Below are 15,063 nucleotides of genomic sequence, written 5' to 3'. Positions count from 1 at the left end.
ACCCAGGCTCTTGGTAGGCGGTGTCTGACGGTGCCGGTTGGGGGTGTAATGAACAGTGGCAATAATAGTCACATTAAAGATAATGGAACAAATGGTAGTCATAGTAGTTCACGTAATAGCAGGGCACTGCAGGGCGTTACAAGATGTAGCGTGGCACAGCAGGGTATAGCCGGATGTAGCAGGATCCAACAGGGATCAGCAGGACCCGCAGAGCGTAGCAGGGTGTAGTGAAGCAGGACCACGGCGACAGCCGCAACCGAGATCTTGGTGCCATCCTAATCCAAGGAACTATGCTGGGAAAAAGAAAGAAAGAAGAAAGACCAATCTGTAGATAAAAACGGTTAAAAGTAAAATAAAAATGAAAAGCCTGTTCACGTAGGCCCAATAAACCTTCAGTAAAGGAAAATACAGAGGAATAAAAGGAGAGGAGGATTAAGAAAGTTAAGAGAAAAGTAAAAGGAAGGTAGGCACCTTAAAGCTGTGGAGTAAAAGGTTACAGTGAGGTTAAAATAACGTAAAACTCACAGTTTCAGAGGCCTTGTGGGTGCTTAGGCCGTTGCCCTCTTTGGGTACCCCCTGGGTCCACACAGTCTCCAATTATTAAAAGAGGATAAAAAAGATGCACTAAAAGTTGATAAAAAGCCATCCTCTATAGGTGGTGAGTTTTGTAGTCTTCAGTTTGCACACACAATAAGTTCAGCTGACTCACCCTTCAGGTTTCCTGGCTGGCTGGCTTGTTAAAACAATCCTCCATTAATTAAAATGACCTGTTGCAGGTTAAAATCCTCCTGTGAGATTAAAAGCAATCACTGCTTTAAAAAAGGGGTAAAATCCACATTAAAAAGATGCCATGAAAAGGCTGTAAAAGAACTTAAAAGTAGAGCTCTCTACATTTCGCCATGTAATGGCTTGCTCAGGAGAGAATAACTGCCACCAGAGATGGCCTAAGTTTAAAAGAAATGTTTTAGGGTTAGGGTTAATGTTAGGGTTAGGGTTAGCCTTTGGTTTTGGCTCGACGTCAGATGAACATGGTACCATGAAATGTTTTCGCATGAAAAATGACTCACATGATCAAAAAAGTGCTATTCTTAGTGCCATTTTCCTGTCAATGAACTAATGAAATCATCTTTTCAGCTGCAATTGTATATTTTCATGTTTTGTAGATAAATCAAATAAAGGTAGTCTAGTAAAAAGTACAATATTTCCCTCTGAAATGTATTGAAGTAAAAGTAGGGACTAGCATGAAAAGAAAGGTTATATTGTTTTGAACAATGATAATTACCAGGCAACAAAACACTACATTCTAAGCAGACACGTTTCATAAACGGAATTCATAAAGTTACTTTTGTATTTCGAACAAACTGCAAACTTTTCAGCAAATTTTACACACAACTCTATTTACCGCCTTGCATCATGGGAATTGACCAGCCAATGAACCAATTGCACATGACTGCAGTATGCAGATCGGGGTTGGGCTAAAAAAATAATTTTTCAAGAGTGAAATTCCAAATTCACAATTCACAAGCCGTTGACAGGTACTCCCTCCGCCAGTGGCACGAGTGCTTTCTTGTTTGCCACAACACGTGTTATATATTAGTAGAAATTTGAATAGGCTACATCACTTATCTGCGGTGTATAATTAATTAATTTATTTATTTATTGTGTTCGTAACTTACATACCCAAGTTCAATCAACACATACATATCTGACAAAAAATTTACAAAAAGAAAGTTTAACTTTCAAAAACTCATAAAGTTGAGTTCAAAATCCACAACTTGTATAAGCTTGTTCAGTTAATAATAAGAAATAAGTGGACATCACTAAATGGGTCTGTAATATTTTACAGTGTAGTTACTTTACACATTAAGATTTTGCACAAAAAACAAATGTAGTTTATAAAATCTGATGTTTTATTATAAATGAAACTAGCCAACGATATAACGGCCTACAAGTCCAGCTGAAATGAATAGACCATTAAACACGCAACTGTTTGGATCCTTTCCAGTTTCTAAAATTTGATTATTTGTCTGCATTGAGTACTTTTACTTTTAATACTGCAAACAACTACAAACAAAAACACACACACTCACAGTTCCATGTTGTTACAATCTTTCTAGTTTTGTGAAGTTAGTATCAAGCACCTGGAATTATTTTTCATCCATCAAAATGATAAATGGCATTTTCAATTATCCGCCAACATTTTAAAGGTCAGCAAATGATTTGTTACATACTTTGTGATCACACATATCAATAAAATATTAAATTGAAAAAGATATGTGACTCAAAAGGTGCTAATATGGATGTAAACATCAGGTTGCTGTGGAAAACAACTAAGACACCAGTAAATGTGCATCCTGCACAACAACGCATGTAAACTGAACCAGTACGGACAGTCTTGAGTTCTAATAAGTAAAGTAATCTAGGGATTTTCATCTGTACATCATCCATGGTTACAGAGCAAACAGGAACTGATCTTTTATCAGATTTTTGAGAAAAAATTGTGATTGGTTTCAAGTTTATTGTCATTACTTGAAACCAATCACAATCGTCCTGGTGCTAAGCACCGGACGGAGCAACGGCACCTCTGCAAAATAGCCTCGGGAAGGAACTTGTTTTGGTGGACCATCAAAAGTTGTTTTAGTCGTTCAACAGAAAACTCAGATTGGACAGATAGTCTAGCTAGCTGTCTGGATTTACCCTGCAGAGATCTGAGGCGCAGTTAACCATAGTCCTCATAAATCCAATGGAGTTTAGAACGCCAACACAAAAAAAGAGGAAGGTAACAGGCATCCAGCCGAAAAGAAGGACATACGGCGGAATTTCTGGCGGCAACGGAGCAATCCCGGGAAGCGGAAAGTCGTGGATGTAGACTAAACGCAGGATAATACTTGCCTGGTGTCACACAGGCGTCATATGTGTTTCTTTGTGGAACTGCAGTGGAGAAATAAGTGCAAAAAATGGGTGCACGGACTCCAAGTCCACCTGCCATGTATGTGCAGCAGTGCATGCAAAGGGGCTGAATGACGTTGAAACAGCTGCGATCACAGGTTATTACTAATAATAAGAAATGGAAGGACGCTTCCTCATGAAATCAAATTTTTTTCATATCTGGATGATGCAGAGCGGCACGGCGTGAACTCTGCAGCCAGAGGCTTGAATGAACCTTGTTCACCTGTTCACACCTCTCCTCCCACATGGGCATTAAAATACCACACAGAATTTCAACGTCAGGAAAATACAAAACTGTCGGAGCGCTGCTTGCGCTGGCCATTGCAAAAGCACAAATATAGGGCCCGAAGTGGGGATTTTGTACTAAAAGGACTGTAGCTATGTGTCTGTCAGCAGAGGCAGCCTGTATCTCCCCCCTGCCCACCCCACCCCCCCGCTGTTAGAGAGCCATTATATTTGAAGCATGAAGATGCAGCTCAGAATATAAAGCGGTTTAATCCAGTTCACATTACTTTTTTTTTTTTTATCTCGCCACACTGCCTTTGCCTTCAGCAGCAGAGCATAACAGCCAAGTTTAGGGATGCATAATGGCGCTTGCTCCCACTGATATGGAGTCATCCACCTGCTCTCCATCATGCTGGAAGGATATGCTGTTTCTAACCCTCCATTTTTCTTTCTTTTTTTCCTCCTTCTTTCCGCTGTCCTCTCCTAATTTATCCAATTATAACAGCCAGGTAAAACACAATGCTCTGTACTCCTAATGAGACTTTTTGTCCAATTTGTCTGGATCATTGTATTCTGTAAAGCTATCCAAATCCCAGTGTATTACTGAGGTTTAAAAATTCGAATTTAATCAAACATGATTGCACTAACAGTGCCCCCCCTCCCTGACCCCTGTAAGATTTATGATTAATTTCCAGTCATCTTTGTGCACTCCCTCGGGCTCCTTCTGTCTCTTCCCCCATTAATTGTTGAGATGTGTATGTGTTGAATTTAAAACAACAATACATTTTAGTCGAAAATATGCAGGAACAGGAAGCATGTGGGCTGCATGAGGAGGAAGAAACTGTCATTTAATCTGTGCCTGATGAATGTGCTCGGCCTGAGCGTTTTGCTTATTTAACGCATGTGTGTGTGTGTGTGTGTGTGTGTGTGTGTCACTGCGTGCCTGCGCGTGTTTGCATTTGACAAAATAATGAAAAATAAATTATCCATCCAAGTCATCTCCTTCAGAGAAAACAACAGGACACGGCAGTAAGTTGTTTTTAAGCATTTATTCCCTCAGTGGACATGTTTCCTTTCACACACAGTCAAACACACACACACACACACACACACACACACACACACACACACACACACACACACACACAATTTTAGCTCTTTTGACTGGGTTTCCCAAGCCATTAACATTTAGTGACATAAGTTTAATACCTTTTTGTTTGGTATTTGGTTTTTGGTCTGTCCACATTGTAATGTCTCCCACTCAGGCTAACAGTGTAATAACCACTTAACCACATTTTAAACAACAAAAAACATCCTAACTTAACTATAAACAGAAGAGGCAACCTCCAAAAAGAGAGGTCACCAACCTGTATATGTTGAAATGCCTTCCACAAAAGAAGGGCCCCCAGCTAGTAGTAAGATGTAACCCATAAGGAGTTGATCTGCCAATACTAGGTCTAAGTTATCTGTATCCCCTCAGGTCAAATCATATTTAATCCTAACAGTTTCTTTTTGACCCGTGTTACACTTAAATATCTGTTACACTTAAATATCTGTTCGTCACGTTTATACTTAGACAGGCCAGAGCAGGTGACTGGGTCCCGTCATAGACTAAAGTGCCTCTGGTATCGGGGGCGTCTTCTACTTCATATCCTCTTCTCCGCATATCGCTGGCTGCCTCCTCCGTGCGGCTGTAATCTTCATTCCAGTAGCCCAGTGGATACGGATGTTGCTGAGGGGCGTCTGGAAGCGAATGCCTTCCCCCTTTAAGATCTTCTTTCAGCATCCTCTCAGAGTAGTCGTGGTCAAAATAAATCCTACTTTCCCAGAGTTTGAATGTTTTCTTTTCCCATGCCCTTTTCCATACCTTCTCTTTTATGTAAAAGGACAGAAAGTTGATTATAATTGTCCTGTCCTGTCTTTGGCTTCAGTGTCAGGGCTCTATGGGCGCGTTGAATCTGGAGGTCTGTTTCCATTGAAGCTCGTCTTGCAACCTTTGGTTCATAAACGCTGCTTATCAACTGTGCTTCTTCTGGAATGCCGTATACTCGCATGTTGTTCCGTCTGGATCTCCATTCGAGGTCTTCTAGTTTATCCATCAATATTTTCTGTTCTTTTATTATGTCCTGCAGTGCACATTTTGCATCAGTGCTCCACAGCTCGACTTCTTCAGTGCAAGTCGGAACGGCATCTATCTTATCATTTTGCTCCCCTACGTCTGCGTTTATTTTTTGCCAGTTTCTGGTTAATGTCCTCCTTGAATTCTGTCAGCTCATTTTTCATTTGGGTAGCGATGTCTTTGTTTTCCAAGTCCATTTTCAGCTCGTTTTGCATGGCTTGGATTTGTTTGCTAATGCTATCTAATAGGGGTGGTACGGTTCATGAAAAAACATCCGAACCGGTCGGTCCGCTTGTCTCGGTTCGGAGTGTATGTGTGCCGTACGGTTCAACGCATGTGCAATGTAGCCTCATGCCCGTCAGGTGCCCGTATGTGTTTCCCTTTCGCGCGAAAGAAGAGGTTTGGACAAGTTACCAACAAAACGTACAGCAAAACATTTCAGACCGTATACATGCCAACCTGTATACATTTTAACATCAATGTACGCTGGAACGTTTTTTTCACTCTAAAGTCGCTGAAGCAGCTCCAGTTTCAATTCTGTCGGGTCTCTGCAGCGGGCGGGGCTGCTCAGTTCTCCCCGCGACTGACGCGACGTGAGACCGGGTTGGTTATACTTGATTCTGCATAAAAAAACAGAATTTCTATCTTTATGTGACATTCAGTAAAATTCTGGCTGTTAAGTTAAAATATAGGATATATATAAGGATATACCATCATGCTATTACAAGTGGGTGAACCTGCAACAACAGTTTGGAAGGGTTTAGGAGAAAGGCAGAGGAGAACAAAGACCTATACAAAAGCAAAGAAAGAGAGCGGGGGGGGGGAGGTTTAAGGTGTAGTGCTGCCATGTGCTAATCTGCTGTGGAGCTAAACTGCATGTCTGCTATTTCTATTCATATTCATTACCCTAAGCTGCTTTTTCTGACATACCTGAAAATGGAACTATAATGATTTTCTTATTTTGCCTGATGCATGTATGAAAGTGGGTTTTCTGAGAAACACACAAGAATTTGCACATTTATGAAAAATATAAATGTAGGAGAAATGTCTGTGCTGGAAGAAAAGGTCCTATACGAATGTAAGTTCAAAAATAAATCCAACAATAACTGACATACTTAGGTGGCTTTCACTCCTGAGCAGTTTGGTTCTGTTTTAACCGAACACTGGAGCGTTTGGTCTGATAGTCCGGTTGGTTTGGGGCGGTGTGAAAGCTCATTTGAACTCTGGTGCAGATCAAACAACCAAACTCTGGTCCGCTTGAAAGCAGGGGTCTCGGTTATCTTCCAAGTGCACTAGAGTCAGGGCGCTTTCACACCTATAGTTCGGTGGACTCGGTGCGATTTGGGGGTGAAGCTGCAACATTGTTGCATTTTTCATTTGGTTGGGTTGGCCTTCACACCGCACTTTGTCAAAGGAACCAAAGACTGCAAACAAATGTCACACGATCGAAACGGTTGCTTGTTTATTGGACAGAATATCTGAAACTCGCCGACACTTCTGGTCTCAGAAATAATGGAGCAACACAACATTTATAACGTCTTGGGTTTTCTGGTTCTGCTTTAGTGTTTCTAATATTTTAGAAGAAAGCAAACAATATGATTAGCTGACAGACAGTGAGTGAATGGGAGAGAGAGAGAAAGAGAGAAAGATGATTATGTCACACAAACTGATGATGTCACACAGACGACCAGCGATGTGTGGTCACAATAAGTTATGGATCAGAAAGTTATCATCCCTTAAATCATACAAAAGTCCTTAAATTGTGTGAAAGGTTATAACTACAGGCTAGTAAATGCTTTGTTTTTGGTTCACTTCCTGTATTTGTATTTACAAGCCTGCAATTTATATTAATTCAACCTTGCACACAATTTATGGACATCTACATGATTTAACGGAAGATAACTTTCAAATCCATAACTTATTCTGAGCACACGTCGCTCGTCGTCTGTGTGACAATTGCCTTATTAACTTATATTGTAGCTTGCTTTGGCACTGCCGACTGCAGCGATCTTGTTAATTACCGGACCAATTTCAAAGATTGTTGTTCCCATCTGTCACTTAGACACAAAAACATAGGAAAATCAGAACAATTATGTTGTTTAATTTATTAAATCAAAGCAGTCCTCAACTAGAAGGGGACTTGGAGAGCGCAGACCTCCACCAAGGCATACCCCTCTCAAAATGTTTAGCCTGTTCTCATGAACCATTTGTTCAAAAAGCTACGTAAAGTTAAGCACTGTAATTCGTAAGCATTCCACGTTTTTTTATGCTGTTTGCACCACATTGACGGCCGCTGTGTAAGAACGAGGCTGGCCCGTGTAGGGAGGTGGTCGTGGAGGTTTGGTGGGCGTTAAAACACAGGACTTTCAAGCCAGGGAGCAGAGTTCACTTCCCGAGGGAAACTAAAGACTTTCACCCAGGAAATGCGTGTTCCTTATGAGTGTTTTAATCCAAACCCCAATCTTTTTCCTAATCTTAACTAATCGTTTTGGTGCCTAATCTTAATTTTCGTTGTGGTAAAATTAGGGTGACCAAACGTCCTCTTTTGCCCGGACATGTCCACTTATTACCTACTGTCCGGGGCATCCAGGGGGGTTTTATAAATTCATGAAAATGAGTGTATTATGTTTAAAGTTTCAGTTTTATTAAATAATTGCTAAACGCATTTAAACAAACTTTTGTGTTGGAGTTTGTAACATTTTTAAATGTTAATCGGCCCTGAAAAAACAATATCCGTCGACCCCTAGTAAGGATACTGCTTTCGGATATTAGATTACACTATGTTTTATTTAGCTGACGTTTTTATCCAAAGCGACTTCGATTCACACACCGACGGCACAGCATCGGGAGCAATTCAGGGTTCAGTGTCTTGACCAACGACACTTCAACAAGCCAAGCCAGTGTTGTTTATGGTTGCAATGGCGCTGTTCTAAGCTAAAAGCTAAATTGTTCATCTCTATATACGGCAGTACAGATAACAGCAGATTTTCCCTTAAGTTTTCAGTTAACGCTAGCGCTAGCTTGGTTGGCAGAACACTGAACAAGAGATTTTTAGGCGACTAAAATGTTCCAATAAACTTTGATGAAGTGAAAACACAGTGAGAGGGTCAAAGTTTAAGACGAAAACACCTAAAAATAAGTTACGGTCTATTTTAATATCCACAGTGTTAGCATGGTTAGCATTGTTAAGCTTCTGTCCTGATTGACAGGTCCTAAAGCATCCCCTGCTTTATTCAAAAATACATATCTTATATATATCTCAAAATACAAGGGTCCATAATTTACTAAATGAACACCATGCTGTATTGAAGAAGACTTGGAAGTAACATTGCGGCCATGAACTCATTATGAAAATGTTTACTGAGGTAATAAATGAAGTGAGAAGTAGGCTCATTTTCTTGTACGCTTCTATTGAAACAGACTTCTTTTTGGAGCCACTGGAGTCGCCCCGAGCTGGATGTTAGATAGATTGCAGGATTAAGGCACTTTTCAGACCCAGAAGCTTTCGTCCTATTTTTTACAGTCTATGGGTAAAATCATCACTTTCAGTCTGACAACAGGCTTTTTCTATTGCAGCAATCATTTGTACATCATTACTGTCAACCGATCAAACAAACATCGCTCCTCTAAAAGAGACAAATGTGTCGCTCTCTCCTCTGTCTGTGTTAGACGGTCCTCCCTCTCATCCTGTCTGACAGAGAACAGATGATACCCAGCCTGAGGGACTGAACTTTGTTTAGGGCTGGCTCGGACCTTGATTACACCAGAGCTAATTCCTTTCTCCTCCAAACTGAGCTGCTGCAGGGGCTGATGGGTAGAGGAGCGTACATCCAGGATTGGGCATTGAGAAGTGGTTCCAACTTGGAAGTCGTTTCAATAATTACAATTCCAATGGAATCGTTTCTTTATTAGAATCGTTTGGAAAGTTTGGTTTTGAATCCGATCATCAGATCCAAATTTCATTTCATTTAAATTGTTGGTTTCTGTAGCGGCCTGCTGCTTGTTGTGTTTGCAGTAATGTGGATGAAAGCATGTGACCCTTTTCAACTCCACCCCTTAAAACAATCGGAATCCAGAATCAATAAGAACCGCAATCAAAAGGAAGAATCGGATTGGAATCAGAATTGTTTAAAATCAAAATGATGCCCATATATCCTTAATAAGGGGATAATTTGCCATTTTTCAACCAACTCTGTATCAAAATAATGTTGGTAGTATGTGTAAATGAACTATGTTAAACTTCCCTCCATCTTACCAGCGCCCAGATCTCCTTTTTGCTGGCCCTAGGGCTGTACAGTAGCTGTCACTACAGACTGTAATCCCGCATACGTACAGGGATTTATTATCATGGAACCACTGTGTATTGTACGGACACTCAAAAGCTTTCTCTTGACCAATCACAAGCTGAAGAGAAATTTGAAATAAAAAAAGGAAAGAAATTGAAGTAGTTCAATTTTTCTGTGCAATAAAGTGTTGATATGGGCTACAAAGTTAAAGACACAGGACAGTAATTTTTTGTGTGTGTACTGAAAAATATTAGAGTTTGGAAAAAGACATAACATCTTTAAAAATGATAATTTCATTTACTTTTCCTTTTAGATTTTGATCAACAACTAATTTGTCATGTGACATCAGTGTATCTAAATAATATATATATATATAATATTTAAAAAAAGATACATTAATTTACTTGATTGCACTTTACTGGACTGAATTCATACAAAAAGTAAATGATCTGAGGTAGCAGTAATAAGGAAAAGCAATGAAATGAAAACTGTTTAGATTTGATATCAAGAACAGCTATCCTCCCTAGATGACATAACATGATACATGGTCCATTTGTGTACTAGACAGCACTGTTGTCAGTGAAAAACTTACAAGTTATTTTCCCTCCCTCAGTTTCTGTGTTTTCAGGGTCAGCCTTCACCCTTTTCTTTATTTTCCACTACATTGCTGGTTCAAATTATTTGTGTAAAATCCAATAACCAAACTCCTTTTCTCTTTTTCCTTCCCCAACACTCTCCATCTACGCAGCGCCACTTCAACTTTCTGGATCGCCAACCCCAATAACAACCTCATCAACTGTGCTGCTGCGGGCTCAGAGGTGAGTTTCTCACTTCCCCTCCCCCTCCCCCCATGTCTCTCCAGGTGGAGGTCTGTCTCATTATCGCATTGCCAGGTCAGATTAATGGCTGTGTACTCCTATTAACTTGAGAACAAACGCAGGCTCTGCCGCACGTTCCCTATGATAGAGTGCCAATTATAATGGTACTTCTGGGATCTTACAAGGATACGTCAGGCGGAATATGGAGTCTCATTTTTCCTCGCCAATGTAATAACTTTTCTCATTTGCATAGCTGCGAAGAACAACTGAAAACAGACAGGCTGACATGCAGAGTGGCATAGCTGAGGATGTAGTTGTGTGTGTGTGTGTGTGTGTGTGTGTGTGTGTGTGTGTGTGTGTGTGTGTGTGTGTGTGTGTGTGTGTGTGTGTGTGTGAATGAAAAGTTTCATTTCGAAAAACATAAAAAAAACTAAACAAAAAACTTAAAATCCAAGACACAGGGCGTTTCTCAATACCAAGAATGCAAAGTACGGACTTGTGTTCTTGGGGAGAACGTTCTTGCTGGTTGTTCTTGGAAGAATAAACTCGCAAGTTCACAAGCACAGAAAACGCTGTTAACAGTTTGAGACGATGCGTTCTTCCTGTTATTGCTCAACACCCCCAATACAGAGGCCACCTGCAGAGCTCCAAAATAACAGCTAGATATAAAAACCACAATATAACCACTTTGTATTAAAACAATCCCCGGACAAGAAAACCTCATAATGCTACAACTATTGCAATAATATTGAAAAATAAAAATAATTGAGCCTTAATTTTATTGTTCATGGTTTAGCTCAAACACCCTTTACTTATTCAAAAGAGTGGAACGCGATCCCTATTATAAGTGTATAAGTTTAAGTCAGTTTAAATTAAAAAAATAAACAGGCATATGCACTGGTGTGTCCTATGTGTTCCTATTAGTATTATGTGGAATTATCATTTCTATATTATTGTAGTGCACTGTATATGCCCAGGGAGATGGAAATTAGAAATTCAAATTATAAAGGTTGGTGTCTCCCCTTTAGTCTACATAACATGTCATAGCATGTTACCACTTTATGTACAACTGTTCAAACTCTACTTCTAATAAATCAGAAAACAAATACACCAAAAATATGAACTAAATACAAAATATAATGTAGGCTATAGCCTATGGCATAATTTAAACAAGTCTCCCGAAAAGAAACAGGTATATCTCATAGACTAATAATATACATATATGGTATATCTCTCCTCTGCTTGCTGTGTGGTGGGTGTGTGGTGTGTGTGTGTTTGGCATGTGTGTGTTGAGTTTAACTCCAAAAAGACAGTTAACACAGGTTCCCGTTAATCTTATGGACATGTGTTGTGATATTTAAACAAACGATCCGTCAACGGCGAAATAAAAGCCTCTTATTTACGGAACCGGTCTAAAAGACCTCTGGGGTTCTACAGCGGGGTCTCAGAGTGTGACTCTCCGAGCGCCGAGCTAGTGGTCCCGGCAGGCGCAAGCTGGCGGCCGCGTCAATTTATGGAGCTCCGAAAACTCAGAAAACTTTGGAGCAAATTGTCAATTCGGCAAAGATTTTCGCAAGACTGCCTATGTTCTAAATCGAAACCTTTCATTTCTCCCCTAAAATCTCTCAGAAGTGAATTTAGTGATGAATAAGATGGCGAAAATTGTTTTTGGGCTGTCTACAGTCGTGGCCAAAAGTTTTGAGAATTACATAAATATTGGAAATTGGAAAAGTTGCTGCTTAAGTTTTTATAATAGCAATTTGCATATACTCCAGAATGTTATGAACAGTGATCAGATGAATTGCATAGTCCTTCTTTGCCATGAAAATTCCAATGCATTTCATTGCTGTCATTAAAGGACCTGCTGAGATCATTTCAGTAATCGTCTTGTTGACTCAGGTGAGAATGTTGACGAGCACAAGACTGGAGATCATTATGTCAGGCTGATTAGGTTAGAATGGCAGACTTGACGTGTTAAAAGGAGGGTGATGCTTGAAATCATTGTTCTTCCATTGTCAACCATGGTGACCTGCAAAGAAACACTTGCAGCCATCATTGCGTTGCATAAAAATGGCTTCACAGGCAAGGATATTGTGGCTACTAAGATTGCACCTAAATCAACAATTTATAGGATTATCAAGAACTTCAAGAAAAGAGGTTCAATTCTTGTTAAGAAGGCTTCAGGGCGTCCAAGAAAGTCCAGCAAGCGCCAGGATCGTCTCCTAAAGAAGATTCAGCTGCGGGATCGGAGTGCCACCAGTGAAGAGCTTGCTCAGGAATGGCAGCAGGCAGGTGTGAGCGCATCTGTACGCACAGTGAGGCGAAGACTTTTGGAGGATGCCCTGTGTCAAGAAGGGCAGCAAAGAAGCCACTTCTCTCCAAAAAAAACATCAGGGACAGATTGATCTTCTGCAGAAAGTATGGTGAATGGATTGCTGAGGACTGGGGCAAAGTCATATTCTCCGATGAAGCCTGTTTCCGATTGTTTGGGGCATCTGGAAAAAGGCTTGTCCGGAGAAGAAAAGGTGAGCACTACCATCAGTCCTGTGTCATGCCAACAGTAAAGCATCCTGAGACCATTCATGTGTGGGGTTGCTTCTCATCCAAGGGAGTGGGCTCTCTTACAATTTTGCCCAAAAACACAGCCATGAATAAAGAATGGTATAAGAACAGTCCATTTACATTTACCAAAACACCCTCCAACAGCAACTTCTTCCAACAATCCAACAACAAACTCCAAGAAGTGATTATGAAAGAATGGGTTGCTATCAGTCAGGATTTGGCCCAGAAGTTGATTGAGAGCATGCCCAGTCGAATTGCAGAGGTCCTGAAAAAGAAGGGCCAACACTGCAAATACTGACTCTTTGCATGAATGTCATGTAATTGTCAATAAAAGCCTTTGAAACGTATAAAGTGCTTGTAATTATATTTCAGTACATCACAGAAACCACTGAAAAAAAGATCTAAAAGTAGTTTAGCAGCAAACTTTGTGAAAACTAATATTTGTGTCACTCAAAACTTTTGGCCACGCTTGTATGTACTGGAAATCATTGAACAATCATTGAATGCTGAAATGAATGTTGGGTAGTTACCAACTGATGTATCCTCGGTAAATGGGCGTGTAAAGAATACTTCCGGGAATTTTATCTGTTCTTGGCGAAATGGGAACTTGTGTATTGGGACAGTACTTTGGCAACACGAGATGACGTTTCACAGGGACACAAGAACACAAGTCAATAGAAGAACACATATTGGGAAATGCCCACAATGTATTTCACGTCACATCAAGTGCCACAAACATGTATAGTTTATTGACATGCTTTTGTTTCATAGGAAAATTAAAATATATTTGACTGTATTACTGCATGTCGCTTTTTTGTGCCATTTTTGTCAACATAAAGCCCTACAAAAGTCCGCAAAAAAGTTCCTTAGCCATTATAGAATTTAACAAATCAAGCTAAATAATGATCACATTTTTTACAACAACCTGTTTCACCGCCGGAATATGAAAACTCGGCTTTCGGGGGCAATTTCTGAGTCTTACTGTAAGGTTTAGCCCCATGGTGGAAGGAGGAGACATGGACTCAGGAGTTCTTCACCGGGTGCTTTGTTTTATTTCTCCCCCACTCATGGGGAAAGTGCAGTAGTGCATGGATGAATTATTACAAAAATATATCAAAAATAACAAACAACAAAGAAACTAAGTACAAACTATTTAAATTATCATACTAAACAAATATTAAACAAAACAAAACAAAAGCCTAAATCAGGCCCTGACTATTGGACTATTGGACTATTGGACTATTGGACTATTGGACTATTGGACTATTGGACTATTGGATTATTGGATTATTGGACTATTGGACTATTGGACCTGCACCCTTCCAGGCCAAAACTGTTCTCCCCCGAGGAGCCTCTGCCTCCTTCCTTTATACCTGAAGCTCCTCCTACAAGACAAACCAAAGTTAATTGGAAATCAATCAACCTCATCATGTTACCTCAACATTCCACAACATTTCTGGCTACATCAACACACAAGATACCAACTATAAAACCAGCAATTAAATGTTATGCTGAACAAGCTTCTCAAAAACAGATAACATAGACACTCCAGTACCCCCCCCTCTGTACTTGCTTACACTTGGACTGTTCCAGGTCCTCCCCCCTACAAATTACTCCGGACTCTGTCACTCCCTGTTTGCTGCTTCGACCCAGCACCCTGCTTGAACTTGAGAACAGGTGAATGAAACATTTTGATGACCTTGGGTAAATCCACTAACCTAAAATAAATGCCTTGAAATGAACTGTGTATGTGTCGTATTTATCAAATCATGCTTTCTACTCTTTCGACTAGTACTTAAATACATTGAAAGGAAATAACATGAATTGACAAGCCATGTGTCCTTTGATGCTAGCCCACATGCTAATGGTAATGCTAATGCTACCAGTCATATGCTAAAGCTCATGCTCGGGTTAGCTTAGCATGCTAGGACCAATGCTACCACTGGCTTAAATGAAGGCATGAGGTAACCCCATGACACTAACAGTCTGCAAATATGCCAAATTCTGCTTTGAGAGTCACGTAACTGCAGTTTGAAAAACACTTTCCTGTGTTTTTGGGTTGGCACACAACTAGGTGGGCCAAAATCTATTGTGAACCTAAACT

At 40.2% G+C, this 15,063-nt stretch overlaps 1 protein-coding gene across 1 annotated transcript in view; it reads left to right on the top strand.

The window, feature by feature from the left end:
- The window catches only part of cemip (cell migration inducing hyaluronidase 1), a 223,074-nt gene that overhangs the window by 167,233 nt on the left and 40,778 nt on the right, over positions 1 to 15,063 (top strand). Inside the window, exon 15 of the mRNA XM_028576118.1 lies at positions 10,328 to 10,397. Coding sequence (XP_028431919.1) covers positions 10,328 to 10,397 — 70 coding nt within the window. The remainder of the gene's footprint in view (positions 1 to 10,327; positions 10,398 to 15,063) is intronic.

Source organism: Perca flavescens, chromosome 1, assembly GCF_004354835.1.
Source record: "Perca flavescens isolate YP-PL-M2 chromosome 1, PFLA_1.0, whole genome shotgun sequence".
NCBI lineage: Eukaryota > Metazoa > Chordata > Actinopteri > Perciformes > Percidae > Perca > Perca flavescens.
Note: the sequence above shows the minus strand (reverse complement) of the source record. Positions and strands in the feature narration are given on the sequence as shown.